Source organism: Falco cherrug, chromosome 13 (assembly GCF_023634085.1).
Source record: "Falco cherrug isolate bFalChe1 chromosome 13, bFalChe1.pri, whole genome shotgun sequence".
NCBI lineage: Eukaryota > Metazoa > Chordata > Aves > Falconiformes > Falconidae > Falco > Falco cherrug.
The window spans coordinates 1017135-1034634 of NC_073709.1; the positions used below are offsets into that span (position 1 = coordinate 1017135).

At 53.7% G+C, this 17500-nt stretch overlaps 2 protein-coding genes across 2 annotated transcripts; one reads left to right on the forward strand and one right to left on the reverse strand.

Moving 5' to 3' along the window:
- Positions 1-4941: 4941 nt before the first annotated feature.
- LOC129737283 (E3 ubiquitin-protein ligase RBBP6-like) lies at positions 4942-8148 on the reverse strand. Its single transcript, XM_055725983.1, has 7 exons — positions 8113-8148; positions 7805-7944; positions 6722-6891; positions 5834-5937; positions 5259-5384; positions 5048-5107; positions 4942-4953 (listed from the first exon to the last, which is right to left on the reverse strand). The coding sequence occupies exons 1-7, from the start codon at positions 8146-8148 to the stop codon at positions 4942-4944; spliced, it is 648 nt and encodes a 215-aa protein (XP_055581958.1).
- A 1505-nt stretch (positions 8149-9653) lies between these two features.
- Positions 9654-15669, forward strand: LOC129737284 (T-cell activation Rho GTPase-activating protein-like). The gene is made up of 9 exons (XM_055725984.1): positions 9654-9772; positions 10595-10714; positions 11415-11435; positions 11628-11712; positions 12776-12835; positions 13067-13228; positions 13313-13422; positions 13632-13771; positions 15659-15669. Exons 1-9 carry the CDS (start codon positions 9654-9656, stop codon positions 15667-15669), a joined length of 828 nt encoding a protein of 275 aa, XP_055581959.1.
- Positions 15670-17500: the final 1831 nt, after the last annotated feature.

Below are 17500 nucleotides of genomic sequence, written 5' to 3' on the forward strand. Positions count from 1 at the left end.
TCCCCTCCTGTCAACTCCCATGCTGCTACTGCCTGCTGTCCCCTCCTGTCACCCCCAGGCTGTCCCCAGCCGCTGACCCTTCCTGTCACCCCCAGGTTGTCCCCAACAGTTGTCCCCTCCTGTCACCCACCAGGCTGTCCCCACCAGCTGTCTCTCCCTTCACCCCCCAGGCCTGTTACTACCAGCTGTCCCCTCTTGTCACCCCCAGGCTGTCCCCAACAGTTGTCCCCTCCTGTCACCCACCAGGCTGTCCCCACCAGCTGTCTCTCCCTTCACCCCCCAGGCCTGTTACTACCAGCTGTCCCCTCTTGTCACCCCCAGGCTGTCCCCACCTGCTGTCCCCTCCTGTCCCAAGGCAGCCTGGGGGAGATGCTGGGGCTCTGCCGAGTGGCACTTGGCTGCCTGCACCGCAGGGACAGCGCAGGGAGGGGACATCTCAGGGTGTCGCAGTGTTGTCCTTGTTGTACTCCTCCATGGTATTAATGATGGTTCCTTTTGTAACTGGCTTTTATTCACTCTGTCTGACGGGGCTTCCTCTGGTAGAACCAGTGCCAAGAGGAAAAAAGGGCGCAGTCCAGTCGCAACGGGCGCGGTGCACACTGTCATCTTTTGTAATGCTTCATAAAATAGCTTTTATTTAAATTCTGTATCTGCAGTATTTTTTCCAAAAATGTTCAGTTAAGGGAAGACGAGAGAAAGGGTGAGTCCACTAGCACGAGCGGGGAGAGCCATGTGACCTTGACCTTGAGCGGGGATAACCACGTGACCTTGACCTAGAATGACAGCCCCGACTCTTCTCTCTGCCTCTTCTTGGATATGGTGCTGATCGTGGGTAGGAATGAGAGGGGGCATGACTAGATGATTGAGAGCAGCAGCGAGGGTGGGAAGGACCTGATCTTGACTTGCAGTAGGTATGCGAACTTCTAGAGTGAGAAGAACTGGCATAGGGAGACCTGGACCTTAAAAAACAAAACGCAACACAAAGGAAATGAATGAAGTTAATTCAAAACAGTCACTCACACCATTTTTTTTTCTCCCAAATTTGTTTGGGTTTGGGGTTTTTTCCTCTCCATACGCTTATGTCAAAGCTTCTTTCAGCTGCTGATATACTGCTGCTGCAAACTGAAGAGCATGGCGGCATGTAAAGGTTTCTGCTTACGAGCCAGAACGGCTGCTGCTGTGGTAGTGTAAAAGCACGCAGGAAGGGTAAGTCTGTTCCCACTCACTTCTATCGCATGGACTGCCCTAGCTATGGATGGATTTCAGGGGTGTCTACTGGTCTCTGCTGGTATATGGACATGCAGATGTCTCACTACCCAGCATCCACCTGCAGGGCAAATCACTCTTGTTGCCGTAAGATGCAAAACAAGTGAGTCTTAATGGCTACAGCGCAGTATCAACTGTCAGGAAAGCAGGGTTTAGCCTGGAGGCAGTAAAGCTCCATTTGAAAATGCCAGCTTAGTCTATTTAACTTCACTACGTATTTGGCAATTTGTACAGCATGCAAAATGCCCCACTTCTAGCCAGTGGTAGCCAAATTCTGCACATACCTCTAGCTCCAACCAAGGCCGGTGACTGCATTTCAAGAAAAATCCTAGCTAAAAGCTTCTAAACTCAGTCTCTAGTAAGCTGACGGAATGCCACTACTCTGGGAAAGATACTGACAGCATTACTACAGAGAGCTCTTCAGATTCCTGCCCAAGGGCTTTTTAAGGACAGAAGACAGCAGCTATCTTTAGATTTTTCTTCACGAGTTATTCCACGTATGTTCATTCCTCCTCCAACTTAAGATTTCCTTACACAAGTCTGATCTTTTAATTTGTAAGAAAAATTTAAGGATGTCAGCAGAATCTGAGCAAAAGGCGCCAGTTTGCAGTCCAGGTTGCAATCCGTCTGTGCGAGATTAGACGACAGAGGCAACAAAGGCAATTCCTCTCACGTATCTCCTCCAAAGTGCTTTGAGGTAACAGTTACAGTCAGAGCACGGAGGCACAGGAATCCACACCTGTCCAGTTTCTAGCCTCCTCAGGGCTGTCAGGAGGCGAAGGATGTCACTACAGAGAAGCTTTGGCAAAAGAGACACCTGTTCCTTCTCAACTGCTGCCCAGTTATAACTATCAGTCACCTGTAATCCCTGCCATCTTTGAGCTAGTGACCTACATGTGGAGCTCCCATCACTGCTCGTCCCTTGAACCATCCAACCCACCTCAGGATAGAGAGGTGGACTGGAACTCCTCCTGATTCTTCTAGACAATCTGCATCTCCGTTAGGGACATGCAACGCAATTACCTGGGAAATGAATGCCTGCGCTCCTCCTGAAACTCCTCACGTGCCACCAATTCCATAGAAGAAGTGTTTGTGAACACTTCGGGTCTGGGCTTTTTCTCTTCCCTGTTAAAATCAGTTTGACCATTATTACAATTATAGTTGGATATTTATTCCAAACAGACACCAAAATACAAAACACGGCCAAGATGAGAAAATGTTTACTGCATGTAATGCCAAACACGAACATCCTAGTCAAGCAAAACGAGTTTAGAATTCCCCCAGGATTCAGGGAAAGTTCTACAACTCCATTTGTCTTGCTTGAGTTTTGCACATTTACCATCTGCAATGAAAAGGTCTGCTGGATAAAACACGATGCCATTTTTGCTTCTGCCAGATGCACTTTAGTGTAACTGCAGTCCAAGGTGCTAACGAAATACCAAAGCGCAAACCCGTGCAACTTCCTGGAGCCAAACACTTACTCCTTTTGAAGCCTCCATTGTTCCCGTAAAACTCCTCCCTAGACAAGGGAGGCCAACGGCATCCTGGCTTCTGCCTGAAATACGGTGGCCAGCAGGACCAGGGAAGGGATTGTCCCTCTGTACTCAGCCCTGGTGAGGCTGCACCTCCAACACTGGGTTCGGTTTTGGGCCCCTCACTACAAGAAAGACACTGAGGTGCTGCAGCGTGTCCAGAGAAGAGCAACAAAGCTGCTGAAGGCTCTGGAGCACAAGTCCTGTGAGGAGCAGCTGAGGGAACTGGGGTTGGTTAACCTGGGGAAAAGGAGGCTGAGGGGAGACCTCACTGCTCCCTGCAACTACCTGAGAGGCAGCTGTAGTGAGGTGGGGGTCGGTCTCTTTTTTTCCCAGGTAACAATTGATAGGAGGAAAGGAAATGGCCTCAAGTTGCGCCACAGGAGCTTGAGATGGGATATTCGGGAAAATTCCTTCACCAAAAGGTTTGTCAAGCGTTGGAACAGGCTGCCCAAGGAAGCGGTTGGGTCACCATCCCTGGGTGTATTAAAAGAAATGTAGAGGTGGCGCTTAGGGACCTGCTGTAATGGCAGACTTTGTAGGTTTAGGTTAACTGCTGGACTCAATGATCTTAAAGGTCTTTTCCAACTAAACCTAAATGACCCTGTGATTCTATAAAGAAAGTGCTGGTGTCGCTGGGAGGGTATTTGAACGAGTCGCTGGCCGTGCTGTTGGCTGATGACATGTTTGCAGGAGCTGGGGGATATTCTGGAGCGGGGCGGGGGTATACCCAGCAGATGGAGGCTGACCAGGTGGAAACTGAGGAGGTAGTGGTGGTGGTGGTACCGCCAGCGGGAAAGGAAGCGCCTGGGGTGGGGGAGGATGCAAGGGAGGTGGAGGCACAGGTACAGAGGCTGCTGTTGATGATGGCAGTGTCGGGGCCTGAGTCCTCTGGGTACGTGTGCTACGTGGATGTCCTCCATTTGAACTCCCAGAGAAACCCAAACCCGCGTGTCACTGTCACACTCTGCCCTGATTTTAAAGAGGAATGTGAATGAAGCGGGAGCATGGTGGCGAGCCCTTCTTGTTCTCAACCTGAGCATTTTTCTGGCAGCTTCCTGTCCATTTGAGCCTACCCTCATTTCTGGATCCTCACACTTGCCTTCCACATCCTCACCCCAAGTAGTTGCCTCAGGCTTCTCCCCCTACATTCAGCTTTGTGACTGTGGGCAGAGGCTGCCCATGCTTAAAGGAGACTCCTATCTCCCAGGTGCCAGGTGCCCACGGCTCCTCTGCCACTCCTCGATACACTTCCTACTTCACACTTCCGAGCTTCAAAGTACTGCACAGATATTAACCAAGCTTCTCTCCAACTTCCTTTCAGTTCTTCCCCACAAACTTCCTAGGTTGTTGCCTCGTGATGATCTGTTTGGCCTGGTCTTGTCCCTGAACTGTTCTTTCCTTGCTTACTGAACCTGAGAATTTTAGGTATCTCTGGGACGGATTGCTGTGTTTTCTTTTGATTTATCTTTAAGATTTTATAAACACGATGCACACTTATAATCTATCCATAACAAATACATACCAAAAGGAAGAACTAACTGGTAGGGCAATAACAGCAAAAACAGATTCCTCTCTCTCCAACGGAGAGAAAGCAGCTTGGCTATTTGAGATGACTAGACTAAAGAAATTCAAAATGGTCATAAAAAAACAGCACTGACTCTTCCAACAATTTGCTCCATCACTAAGTCATTAAGAATCAAATGTTGGAGGCTGACTTCAATTGGGAAATCAGTTTCTTCAGCCCTATCCAGCCAGTAAGTAATTCGAAAGGGTGGCTTTGCACCTCATCCTGTCGTTGTGTTTAATTTTGATATATACTTACGGTTTCCTCCAAAAGCGTTTCTTTTTCAGAGTCTACTTTTGGGTCACATACTGGAGTTTTATTTGTAATCGTTTTACTGCAAGCACAGATCCCCTTTGTTAGAGCCAACTCAAGCTGAGCCACTTAAAAATGAATTGCCACTTGTATTCTCCACAGCTATCTGTGCATACGCATTTCATTATAAATCAGCTACTGTAGAAGTAATGTAGGTGTTACAGCCTGGTTTAACAGGTTACAAGTCGTCAGAGACTGAATTTCTGTGAAATACTTACAGTCCCCAGCCTGGTCTGCCGCCTGCTGAGCGAACCGCACTGGCTCTCATCGGATGACCTTTTGGAGTGGGGAGAGGAAAAAGAAATAAATCCCATTCAGTTCATCTGAAGATAATTTTTTTAGAAGAAATTCTAAAGTTACGGTCACTCACCAGGTGTGGGTATTTTTTGCTCTTGGGGGCCCAGAAGACATGGTACTGCCGGTTGTCTTGCTACAGGAACCGGAAAGCCCTTGTGAATAAATGCAAACAGTTGGAAAATAAGCTCTAATAAATACTGTATTTCAAAAGCATATGTTGAAATAAAACTTAACAGACCACTGACTGACAGAGAGGAAGATTTAGAAAGTTTGGTGGCAGTCACCTGAGCAGCAGGTGTCACAGTCACAAGTGGTCGTGCAGGCGGTGACGGCGGCTGTCGCTGCTGCTGCTGAATCTCCTTATGGAGCCCTGTTGTGTAGCCGGTTCCATTGTGGAAGTTGTTCACAGCCTAGAGGCAGAAGAACATGGACAAAAAGATCAAAGTGTCAGATTATGATGACAATAGATGAAGAAAAGCCTCCACAGGGTAAAATGACTTGTATAGTCCTGTACATGCTATCAAGCCTAGAGTAAAGCAGCACACAGAGATAGGAACACATCACATGAAACACTGCTATTAAGGACTGGTAGCTCAGAGTATCTGTAGTTAAAGGACTTCAGTGTTAACAGCGAATCTGAGAGGCAGGCAAGCATGTTTAGACAAAAGTTTGACCTGAGTTTGCCTGATTATCTCTAAAGAGTTGTCAGCTTCTGTAACAACAGACAATGCATTTGAAAAGTAAATGCAGCCTTATTCAGTTTATCCTTCTTTAAGGAGATGTCAATAATTTCCTCCCTTTCAGCTTTTTACAAACAGACTTTCCTTACAAACAGTTGATGAAAAAGTCACCACGTTACCTGGCGCAGGAAGTTGTTGGCAACTAAAGCGTCAGGAGAAACACCTGTCTGATGACACGCCGGGCAAGTATGTTCCTCCGATTCCAGTAAAGCTGTTCTAATACCTGTGTGTAATTAGAAGCGTCAAAATAGGTTTCAGCCAAAGTAGGGAAATCTTTGGGGTTCTCATCAATTATAAGAACACACAGACGATTAATGGCTGGATATGGTCTTGAATGGAGAGCATGAAGCTATAAATGTTCATTAGTGTAAAAAATGCCCAGTATGCAGCAAATCGCTATACAGTTTTGACATTTCCCTGTTGTAACAGCTGAAGACCATAGAGTGGGCTGTGTCCTGATGTTTGGACTAGTCTTTTTTCTACTACCGAGTACAGCAAGAAGCCACCAACATCAAGGCTAATGAACAAAGCACATCTCAAAAAGCCATGAGTCGGTTCGAGTTTTGAAGGTTTAACCAACTCCTGTGGCAAAGAATGTAGATTAAATGCCCGACTGCCTGTTTGTGGCGGACCAGAGTCAGTCACCAGAGCTGGCTCTATAGTTGTGTATGAGAGAAAGAGCTGTGGACAAACTACGTGCATTCCATATCTAATACTGTATTCACCTGCACAATTATGCACTCTTCTCGTACTCGACCTTCCGCATGTGAAGAAGATTTGACTAGATACACAGAAAGGGAAAAAAGCTCTTTGGCCTTTGGGTTTGTTTTTTTTTTTCCCCCCCATTACGGAGAAGAGGCCTTTCCTACTCCGGGCGTACTGAAGTATGAAATAGACCTGGTAGCACAGGTGATCTCCTATTCCTGCTTTCAGAAGATCTGATGTGGTGTTTTGGATTAAAAAACACGGGAGGGGAGTTTACTCCTTACATTACATTACGCACTTACATTCGTCACAATAACTTGCTCCACAGCATGGAATAAGCGCTGCATCCGTCACTGGATCTTTACAAATGGGACATAACAACTCGTTTGGAACAGGCCTGTCTGCGGAGGAGGAGGAGGGCTCCTCTGGTAAAAAGGGTGGCTTTTCCTTTTTCTCTCTAGCATAAGCTTCCCTGGAGGGCAGGTGGGGAAGGAAAAAGAAAAAAGTGAAAGATGGGAAAGGAAAAATTTTCCAAGCTTTGGATTTTATCAAACAAAGGTAATAGATGGAAGTCTTCTCACTCCACATTGGCTTTCTACAACGTAGGCATTTACGCTAAATGACTTCTCTAGAGCCACACTATCAGAAGAAGAAGGAGGGGGGAACATTTTTCCTTCTGCAGAACTCTCCCATCCGTTGGATCAACTACGAAATGAGCTCAGACTAGAAAAATAATTGCTTGACAGCTAGAGAGCAGGGGAAAGGAATCCCACCTCTCCTTTGCCAGAGGGTAAGTGCAAATTGCTGGATCAGGGTAAAGTTCGTCCCCAAGTAATTTCATTTTGTAAATGAAAGAAGTCTGTGCTACAGCTTCTACAACAGGAGATCCATGACAGAAAAAGGGAAGTGCTACCGAGTGCACTTTCCAACAGCCACTCCTGTCAGCACACAGCAGTAATTTCTTAGTTTATAGCAACAGGAACACTTCAGCCCGTTTCACACATGAGATTTGTTAAAAGTCAGAGGAGGAGGAAATCTCAGTCCAAGGGCTATTTGTTAAATTTTGCAAGAAGCCTTTGAAACATAAACCAGAAGCAAAATGAGCATTCAGAGAGAATGATGCCAGCTGGAAACACTACTGAAATGCCTTGCAGAAATACAGGTTCTTAGCATACCCCAAGGTCAGCCAGCTTCCCGGGGCATGAACAGTAGGACTACTCTATTTCAATATGGGAAAGTATTGCAGATTTTAAGGTTAAGATACGACGGTAGTGCTTCCTCCCTCGTAATTAGAGGCTGGCCACCTCGGCTGCATTGCCACTCAGACATTTACGCATGGTTGCTCTCATTCGCATTTTGGTCGGTCCGATTAATTCCATACTTACGCATTAATAGTTGGTATTGCGTATTTCCCAGCCTTTGTCAGCATGGCACCTTTTGTGTTGGGATCCTTCACCTCCACCAGGAAACTCCTTGGAATTCCGGTGCTCCTTTTAATTCTGCAAACAGGCTCCACATTTTTGTCCTGTTGAGAACAGAAATGCAGACATCTCTCTTCTTCAGACGCACACTTAAAATGACGTTTCAGAGATAATTTTAAGCAGCGAAAGCCTTTAATCCCCTCCTTTTACCTAACATAATGGCTGCTCGACTCAAACTCCTGCTTTCCCCAACGAGCATAGCCAGGACGTACCACAGGTTTGAGCAGAGTTTTGAACCCAGTCGTCATTCTTTGGCTTAACTTCAGGACCCTTCAGGGTGAAACAGCCCTTTGCTCACCGTCCGCTCAGAGCAGAGGCACAAACCTGTTCCCCCTCCAAAGCCCCTGGGCAACGTGTGAGAGCTTAATTCAGGGTCTCCAAATCAGCCCCCATGGAAACTTACATTCACATCTATATAGGAAGGCTGAATTCATCCCTCCTGCACGTACATTCAGGGACTGATGTTGAACGGCATGAATATTCAGCCAGAGGCTTCTGTAGTTAAAACTGACAGATACTCAATAGACGGGGTCGACAGAAACCTCTTGTTTTTAGAGGAAATACCAACAACTTTGAACTGTCATTAGAAAGAGTTAGAACCAGGAACATTTCCAGTACTATTGAAATAGATACAAATATGTATGAAAGTTCACTGAGAAAGATCTATGGACATCTTTAATGTCTGTGACCTAGAGAAAAAAAAAGAGAAAAGGATTTCTTTCAAAGGAGAACGTCTCTTTTCCTCTGTCCTTCTTCTCTACCAGTGATCTGGATTCTGAGTGCTGTGCCACTGTCCTAATGGCTGGGATAGGGACACTTCTTGTAGGACAGGGAGGAGGTGACAGTGGAGATGATCAGGCTGGGGAAGCTGAAGGAAAACGCAAGCAACTGGAGTTGCCTGGAGCAAGAGTGGCCAGCTTCCGAGCTAGGTCACCTCGTGTCCTCAGCTCCCATGCAGGAGCTGAACCACACACATGGACTGCAAAGCAGTGTGACCCATAGAAAAAAGTTTGCTTGGCTCGGGATCGCCCAGGGGCATTTAACTGCAATTCCGCCCTTGTCAGCAGGAAGGAAACATGCCCTGCAAGCACACACTGAGGCACGACACCTTGCCCGGGGCTAAAGGGTACCTCAGGAGACCTACATGGGACCCCCCAGCACCTGGATTGCTGGCTGGAGGATGGGTAGGTCAAAGGACCCTGATGGGAGCCCTGCAGGCTCTCATACATTGGACCAACGGGCACCTTCCCTTGTCATACAGAGCATCCTCTCGGATGCTCTGGACAGTTTCTGGTAGATCTCTGGAGAAGAGCTTCTCCCCAGGCCTCTCCCATGGGCTTGCTCACCCCCGGAGCCCTTCCCAAGCACAGCCCCAGCAGGTGGATGCAACCGGCGTTGCAGGGAAGAACAAGCAGCAGGCACCACAGTCAGCACTGCGGGAAAGCTGGGACCCCAGACACCCACCCAGGCTCTCCAATCCCAGCCTGGCCCACAAGAGTGCCTTTATCTCCCTTTCCCAGAAGTGCTGAATTCCCCTTCCAGCATTAGCCACTGGACCCACGCTGCTTCTTGCTGCAGTGTACAACAGCCACAAGAGAATTTGCTAGATGTCTCTGATTTCCTGCATTTTTCCTGAACAGGGCGGGTGTGTAACTCTCTGAATCACTTCTGTTTGAAGCAAGGCATTGCTTAGGGTCAACAGTGAAACGAGACACGGGCCATCAAAAGCTGACTACTTTTCCCCTTCTTTGCCATGGTCACGGCCTACCCCACAGACTCGCCCCTGGCCGTGTCGGCCACCAGCTGGGTGAAGGTCATGGCTAACAGGGCAGGGGCTCCTGTGTGGCGCTCATCCAGCCCTGATTGCCAAGGGTGAAGCCTTAGCACCCAGGTGGAATAAAGCCTTCCCAAGCAAGGGTGGTGCTCCAGGGGCACCACAATTCCTGCCGAAGCTCACCACACATTTCATTTCCCTGTGGCGCCTGGCAGGACACGAGCGGCTCTTGACTGCTGCTAGTCCCCCCGTCTTTTGGTAAAAATGGAAGTTTTTCCTCCTGCTGGGCCTGCTCCAGTTCCAGCGCCTTGGGGCCTGAGGCCTGGCACGGCCTGTGTGCCAGAGGCCTTCCGACCGCTAGGCCGGCCTCCACCAAGAGGAGTCTGCCTCAGGCCACAACGGTCATCTCTAGGAAAAACGGCTTCTTTTATCGAGCAGGACCCTGTCCAAACCCCAGGGCAAAGCGCTGGCCGCAGGCGCAGGGAGGTGGCCCTTGCCCCCTGCCCTGTCCTGCGCGGGGCTCCCCGGGGCGAGGCAGGCCCGGCCATACTGGAGAGGGCCCCAGCCCCGCCCCGCAGGCCCCGCCCACTTTCCGTTGGGCTCAGACCGTTGGTCACGGGGAGCCCACGGCCACCACAGGCAGCAGGGCAGAGCCGTGCTGGCACGCAGCGGCGCTGGCAGGAGGCAGCCTCTGGCCCAGCAGCGCTGCCACAGCACCAGCACCCCGCTTCCCAGCCTCGCCGTCGCCGGCTGGGCCCCCTCCTCGCTGCACGGCCAGGGCCCTCCTCTCCCGGGCAGGATGGGCCAGGCCAGCTGCTGCTGCGGCTCCAGGTGGGCTCCCCCAGGGCTCGGGGACACGCGGGCACAGCTGGGCCACGCAGCACTGGCGTTGCTCACGCCCGCCGCTCTCTGCTCTGCAGGGAGGCTCTCAGCGACGCCGAGCCGGTGCTGAGCGCGGACGTGCGGCTGACCCGGGGCCGCAAGAGGAGCGAGAGGCGCCTTCTGCTCCTCCACGAGGAACTGGTGGTCGCCAAGTTGCGGTAAGACCCTCAGAGCCCAGATCCTTGCCCCCAGCCCCGGCCCAGGGACACCCTGGCACCAGCCCCAGGCCCTGGCCCCTCGGTGCTGGAGGCACCAATGTCCGTCCCAAGGGCAGGTGGGGGACAGGGCTCTGCGCGTGGGGACCCAGCCCAAGGAGCCCCCCTCCAGCTCAGTGCCCACCTCTGCTCTCTGCAGACATGGCACCAGCCTGCGCCCACAGCTCCGCCTGGCGCTGGACCAGCTGTGGGTGCTCAGCAGCGGGAAGGAGGCTGCGGGGCAGGATGGACAGGAGGAGGAGGAAGGCACCGATGAGGACAGCACCTCTGTCATCCTCGCCTGGCCCACCGGCTCCTGCATCGCCACTTTTGGGTGAGTCGTGGTCGGGCAGCAGAGGTTCCCAGCCGTGCCCACGCCATCCCATGAACACAGGCCTCTGCCTTGCGTGCAGAGCTGGGCAGGGAGCAGGCAGCCCGGTGGCAGGGAGGGAGGGATGGGGGATGTTTCCCCATCCTGCATCCCCTGGTCACCTTTTGGTCCCCAGAAGGGAAAGGCAAATGCAGCCGCTCAGGCAGGACAGAGCGACCCAGGGCTTGGACAGCACCTCTATCCTGCCCCACAGCACAGGGCTGTGCAGGCACCCACCTTTGCCCAGGGCTGGGGGCAGCAGGGCCTGACGCTCTCTCTCCTCTCTATCTGCAGATCCCAGGCACTGAAGGAGCTGTGGGTGGCCACGCTGCTGGGGTAAGCCGGGGGGATGCTCCAGGAGAAGCTGGATGGACGGGGGAACACAGCCCCCAGCTGGGGAAGGTGCCCCCGTGGCTGGGAGCAGCTCTCGGGCACAGCTGCCTGACAAGAGACAAGAGACGGCTTGGGGCTCACCCAGCTCTCTCCCTCTCCCTTCCTGGTGCACAGGACACCAGAAGGACGCACGGGAGCCCGCGTCACCCATCTGACATCCATCAAGCTCCTGGAGAGGGAGCTGAGCCGCCGCCACGCCGTGAGTGTCTCTCTGCTCTGGGCCCTGTCCCCAAGCACTGCTCCTGCAGCCGAGCAGCAGAGCCATGGCTGCTCACCTTCTTCCCCTCCTTCTCTCCTGCCCAGTGGAGGACACTGCGCACCAGGAGCCTGGAGAGGCTGATGGAGGCACAGGCAGAGGTGAGAATGGCTGCCTTGCACCTGCCTCTGGCTGCGCCGGGATGCGCAGGGACTGGGGTGAGCTTGTGCGGGAGGGACAGAGGGTCTGATGGTGCCACTCAGGGAGCAGAGAGTTTTGGGAAGCCAGCAGCACGCCAGCACGTTCTGACTGGTGACACTGGGAGGAACCCTGCCACATGGGGAAGAGAGCCCGGGAGGGCAGAGGGTCCCAGCTCTGCCGCGCTCAGGCTGCTGCTGGCCCTTTCTGCTGCGGGGCTGCTCTCCAAGCACAGCCCGATTCTTGGTTCTTGCAGGCTCATCCCAAGCAAGGGCCTGCGACGGCCCCATCTGCAAATGCAGGGGGACTTTGCCCCGCACCAGGTGAGTTTGGGAAAGCAAGGCAACCTCCTGCAATGCTGTGCTCACTTGTCCCGAGTGTCGCCATGCAGGTTGGGCAGCCCACGGAAGGATGTCACCTGGACGGACAAGGACAACTGCTGGGCAGTGCCTGCTGGATATGCTTCTGCGGGGACACGGAGCCTCTGCTGCTGCCCGCAGCTTGCAGGAGGGCAGGGCGAAGGCTGGCACAGGCTGACCCCGTGGCACGATGGCTCTCAAGAGCCTCTAAGTCAACACCTCCGAGCCACAGCCGCGGTTCCAGCTGCTGCCTCCCTGCCCATCCTGCCGCACCACACAGCACCGTGCTGCCGGCAGGGCAGCGCAGGGCAGGGCAGGCGCTGGGACCGCTGGCCTGGGGTCTCCATTGGTGGTGTCTTACTCTGTTTTCCTCTGCAGCAGGAGGGAGCAGCAGCGGGAGCAGCACCAGCAGGAGGAGGATGGGGCTGCCCTGGCCCTTCGCCCTGCGGCGCACCCCGGCCGCTGCCCAGGCGCCAGGGCAGGCGGGCTCCAGCTGCAGCAGGGCGCTCTTTGGGCAGCCCCTGGCAGCCCTCTGTGGGGAGGACAACACGCTGCCCCGGCCCATCCAGGTAAGCCAGCCTGGACAGACGGGGTCCCCAGCCCTCCCTCCGGCTGCTCTGGAGAGGGCCTGCGTGTCCCCAGCAGCTGCGGGGACAGGGCACTGGGCTCTGCACCCCCAGAACCTGCTTCTGGTCCCAGACCCTTTGTGGCGCTTAGGCAACCACGTCTGGGGCAGAGCTCTGGTCCTTGCCACCGCTTGGTTCTTCAGCCAAGCAAGTGGCCTCCTGCCTCTCCTGCAGGAGCTGCTGGCTGTCCTGCGCCAGCAAGGACCAGCAACGGAGGGGATATTCCGCAGAGCTGCCGGTGGGACAGAACTTCGGCAGCTGCGCGAGGCCCTGGACCGCGGCAAGGACATCGACGTAGGAAGCCAGCCTGCGCTGCTGCTGGCCGTCATCTTGAAGGTGAGCACTTCTGACGTGCAGCTGGAGGAGCTCCTGGCTGGCCTGCAGCGTTCAAAGGCTCACCTGCAGCCCTTGGCATTGCAGGACTTCCTGCGAAGCATCCCCACCAAGCTCCTCGTCGTCGACCTCTACGAGGACTGGATGGCAGCCATGGAGAGGGCCAGCAAGCAGGCCAAGGTGGAGGAGCTGAAAGCGTAAGTGTGGGCAGCAGCCTGCCTGGTGAGCAGGGACCGGGAGAGTTCTGGGACCTGCCTGGAAAGGCACGGGCTCCTCAGAAAGCTGTCTTTTCGGGCAGCTGCAAAGCTGTGCAACACGGCCGCTGGCTCCCACCCACCTGGGGCCAGCTGCAGGGACGGCTGTGGGCACCCTCTGCTTCATCAGCCTTGTCTTCCTCTTCCCTCAGGGTGGCCGACAAGTTGCCTGCGGCCAACCTCCTGCTCCTGAAGCGGCTGATGGCCCTGCTGCAGCACATCGGCCACAACGCAGCCACCAGCAGAATGAGCTGCAGCAACCTGGCCATCTGCGTCGGGCCCAACCTGCTGAGCCCACCCAACGAGGACCTGCTCCCGCTGCAGGCCATGCTGGCGGTGACCGAGAAGGTACGCCCTACCCAGCAGCCAGTGCTGCCTTCCAGGCCCATCGGAGCTTGGCTGTTGCGAGGTCCCTGGCTGCCTCCTCCCTTGGGCCAGTGCTGGTGGGCTGGGTGCCTGGAAGAGCAACCCCCAGCCGCAGCCGCCTGCGCAGACAAAGGGTCAGCAGTGGGAAAGGCTGCTTGACACGTCTGCAGGCACCTGGCTTGAGACCAAGGCTTTGATGTCTGCAGGTGAACGTGCTGGTGGAGTTCCTCATTGAAAACTGCGGGGACATCTTTGGGGAGGAGGTGGCCGGCCTCTCCCCTCCATCAGCCGAGGAGGTGCCAGCACCCATGGACCGGGGCACAGGTAGGAGGCGGGACTGAGGCTTGTCACAGACCCTGGGGCTTGGGATGCCAGAAACCTCAACGCTGATGAGACAAGTGGTGTAGGGCTCGGCTGGGCTTTGCTTAGGTGTTCTTGACTTCCAAGAAGTCGCGCTGCTGCACGTGCTTTTCCTTTCCAGAGCTGCGGTGCGAAGAGCAAAGTGGCCCTGCAGGCACAGCAGAGACCCAGCGTCCGGCAAAAGCCTTTCTGGATGCAGCCGCCTCTCTGCTGGGCATCGACAGCGGAGCTGGGGGAGACACAGGGGCAGGGCCCAAAGCGGCAGAGGTACGGCAGCTCCACAGACGCTGGGGCAACATGTCTCAGGTGGGACAGTAATTTCCCAGGAGGCCAAGCAGCCGCTGGGCCTCCTCCTGGCAGCCGCTCTCTTGTGCCTTTGGGGTCCCTCCTCTCCCCCCAGAGTGGTGCGTGTTAAGGAAAACTGGAAAGGCTGTTTCTGGAATGCACTTCATTAAGTGTGATCTGCTTCATCAAACAAAACATACCTACAAAACACCCACAAAAGGACAGAAAGGAGTAGCTGCCACCTTGAGAGGGCTTTTGCTCAAATCCTACTCCGTCGCAGCTTCATCAAGTCTAGGCTGCGTTGGCTGGACTGTGCAAAATGTGCACGATGCAAACCAGCATCTCCTCTGTAGAGCTCATACAGCAATTTGGCAGTCAGGCCCTCACTACCCCAGGCTGTCACTTGCCACCCGTTACCTCCCAAGTTTCTGGTTTAGGCACCTCCAGATTTGCCTCCAGGCACCCCCGAGGGCACGGCAGAGTCCCTGGCACGCCTGCCACAACTGACCAGCCTGCCCCAGGAAACCAGGTAGGAAGAGCTCCCCTTGCCTGACCTGAGAGCTCGCTGCAGGGGCTTGGGGCTTTCCCCATCTCATCACGCTGTGGGATGGAAAGGTTTGCAGGCTCCCAGCAGGAGAAGGAAAAGTCAAGGAAAAGGAAGAGAAAAGAAGCCTGGGCAGAGGAGAGGGACAGCCAAGCACAAATAAAACGGAGAAGAGAGGAAGTGATTTTGTGGACCCAAACCTGAGAAAATGCAGGAAGCTGCAGCACGTCAGGAAGGCCAGGTGCGTACCACGCGCTGCTGCCCATCTTTCCCAGCCCTGAACACGGCCCTAAGTCAGCCCAGCTGGCTGGCAAGGGCCGGCGAGGGCTGGTGCTGAGCAGGGTTTGGGATGAGCCCCACGGCAGCTCCCCGGGGGCTCCCCGTCGAGCCCTGCTGCGCGGCACAGGGGCACTGTCAGCATCCCTGCGCACGCACAGCTCCCTAGGGACATCACCCCTGGGGAGAAGGCACCGGAGCCGGCCTCGAGTGGAGGCCAGCAAGAGCTGTCCCTTCTGGGCCATGAGGAATTCCTCGGAAACAGCGTCCCCCAAAGAGGGGGGAACCAAATCCTGCCTCTTCCTGCCTCTGGGGGCTTATCAGAGCTTTCTGACTCTGTCGTTGCAGGTGCCGACTGATTTTCACCGGCTGAACAGCTGTGACTCCTGGGCCCCTGCAGCTGCTGTTGACAATAAAAGAATCTTTTCCCTCTCCTGACTGTGTCTGCCATAGGGTCTTGTGGAGTGGGGAGCGCTTGTGCTGGGGTGGACCCTCGGGGAGGAGATTGGGATGGTCCCTTGCCCCAGCACCCTTTCCAGCGGGCATCGGGGCTGAGCTGAGGGGCTTTAGGAGGAAAAGCAAAGCACAGAGCCACACAGGAGGGGGGGTTGGAAGGGACCCGTGGAGGTCCTCTGGGCCAAGCCCTCTGCTCCAGCACGCTCGCCTCGAGCAGGTTGCTGAGAACTGTGTGCCCTTGGCCTTTGAAGATCCCCAAGGACAGAGACTGCACAACCTCCTTGGGCAACCTCTGCCAGCATTTGACCGCCCTGGGGGGAAAAATTTGCCATTTCAGTCTCTCCTTTCACTGTACCACATTCCAGAACAGCCACGACATGACAAGCTCCCTACAGCTCTGGCAAAACCAAACTGGGTGGAAATCAGAAACTGGTACTGCTGTATAAGCAGCACAGCCTTTAAACCCAAACCAAGGGTTTAATTCTAAAGGTCAGCTGTTGGAGCACCATGAGGCTCTGGTGGGACAGCTCTGGAAAGAGTTAAGCCTACGCATCTTCAAAAGTTCTGCTCACCTTGGAAGAGGCCACATATGCAGGGCTAGCGCTGCCCGTACCCTGGAAGGTTAATTTAACCCTAATTTCTAAATAGCACTGCAGATACCATTTGAAGGGCACAGCACTGTCTGCCTCTGTCTCACTAGGAGCAAACACTGACCCGCTGGCTAATTATTCAGCTGCTTTGGGGGGGCGGGGGTGGTGGTGGTGGTGGTGGTGGTAATTTGCAGTAGATTTAAAAACCACCCTCTTGCCAATTCAAGTCTGCTCCGACTTCAGTGAGAGCAGCTGGGGAGAACTGCAGTCAATGCTGACATGCTCTTCAAAGCCTTCACTGCCCCCAGCCTGCACGGTTTGCTCAGAGAGCAACAGAATTGCCCGTCAGCCAGAACAAGGAACAGAATCACTAAAGCAGCATCCCCTCATCGGCACTGTTTTTAAGTTTATCTCCTCCGTGTTTTGCTGTCTCTCCATATGGCCGTTTTGTTAATAAAGGCAGTGTCGCCAAAGGCTTGAGGTAATAAACAATTAAATTAGTAAATGAAAAAAATTGTGTGCTAGAGGGGAGAAGCCAGTATGGGAATGGGAACTGCGTGTTCTGCCCTTGCTTACACCACACCTGACCAAGAGCCTTTATACATTGCCTGAAAAATCAGTTATCTGCAAGTGAATCCCAGTGACAAGACAAATAGTTACAGCTTTTTTTCTTTTTTTAAAAAACAAACAAAACTTGGTCTCTTCTGCAAGGTCAGCTCCAGTTGAATGTGACAGCAGCGCATCCCTGGGAACGCCGAAGGGGATCTGCACTGAGCCACCAGGCACCCTCCTGAAGACGAAGCAGCTGGCTGTACGACCGCTGCTGGAAACCAGGCAGCAGCGAGCTTCACCTGGAGCACAGGGCTCTGGATCAGGGAGGTCAGGGACCAGGCTGAAGGAGACAGGACCCCGCATTACGACTGTCATGAGAAGAGGAAATCCCAAGGAAGGTCTTCTGCCTCCTCCCTCGTTACAAGGCGCTGGGAAACCATTTGCGCCCTGTGGCAGCACATAACAGACCCAGCACGGGGGTTATGCAGGCAGAAAAAAGCTGCCACTGATTAAGAAAACTTACACCCTAGGCCTGTCTCTTCTTTCCTGATCACAGAGATGTGACATGCAGCTGCCTTCTGTGATGCCAAGA

What these genes read in the sequence shown, in the direction of transcription:
- LOC129737284 (XM_055725984.1), top strand. Translation starts at nt 9,654, where the DNA reads ATGGTCACGGCCTACCCCACAGACTCGCCCCTGGCCGTGTCGGCCACC. An exon ending in AGCTGAGCCGCCGCCACGCC is followed by an intron (nt 11,713 to 12,775) that starts GTGAGTGTCTCT and finishes AGCAGGGCGCTC; the next exon opens with TTTGGGCAGCCCCTGGCAGC. An exon ending in AAGGTGGAGGAGCTGAAAGC is followed by an intron (nt 13,423 to 13,631) that starts GTAAGTGTGGGC and finishes CTCTTCCCTCAG; the next exon opens with GGTGGCCGACAAGTTGCCTG.
- LOC129737283 (XM_055725983.1), bottom strand. Translation starts at nt 8,148, where the DNA reads ATGACGACTGGGTTCAAAACTCTGCTCAAACCTGTG. An exon ending in AGCAAGTTATTGTGACGAAT is followed by an intron (nt 5,938 to 6,721) that starts GTAAGTGCGTAA and finishes AATTACACACAG; the next exon opens with GTATTAGAACAGCTTTACTG. An exon ending in CCAACAACTTCCTGCGCCAG is followed by an intron (nt 5,385 to 5,833) that starts GTAACGTGGTGA and finishes TTCTGCCTCTAG; the next exon opens with GCTGTGAACAACTTCCACAA.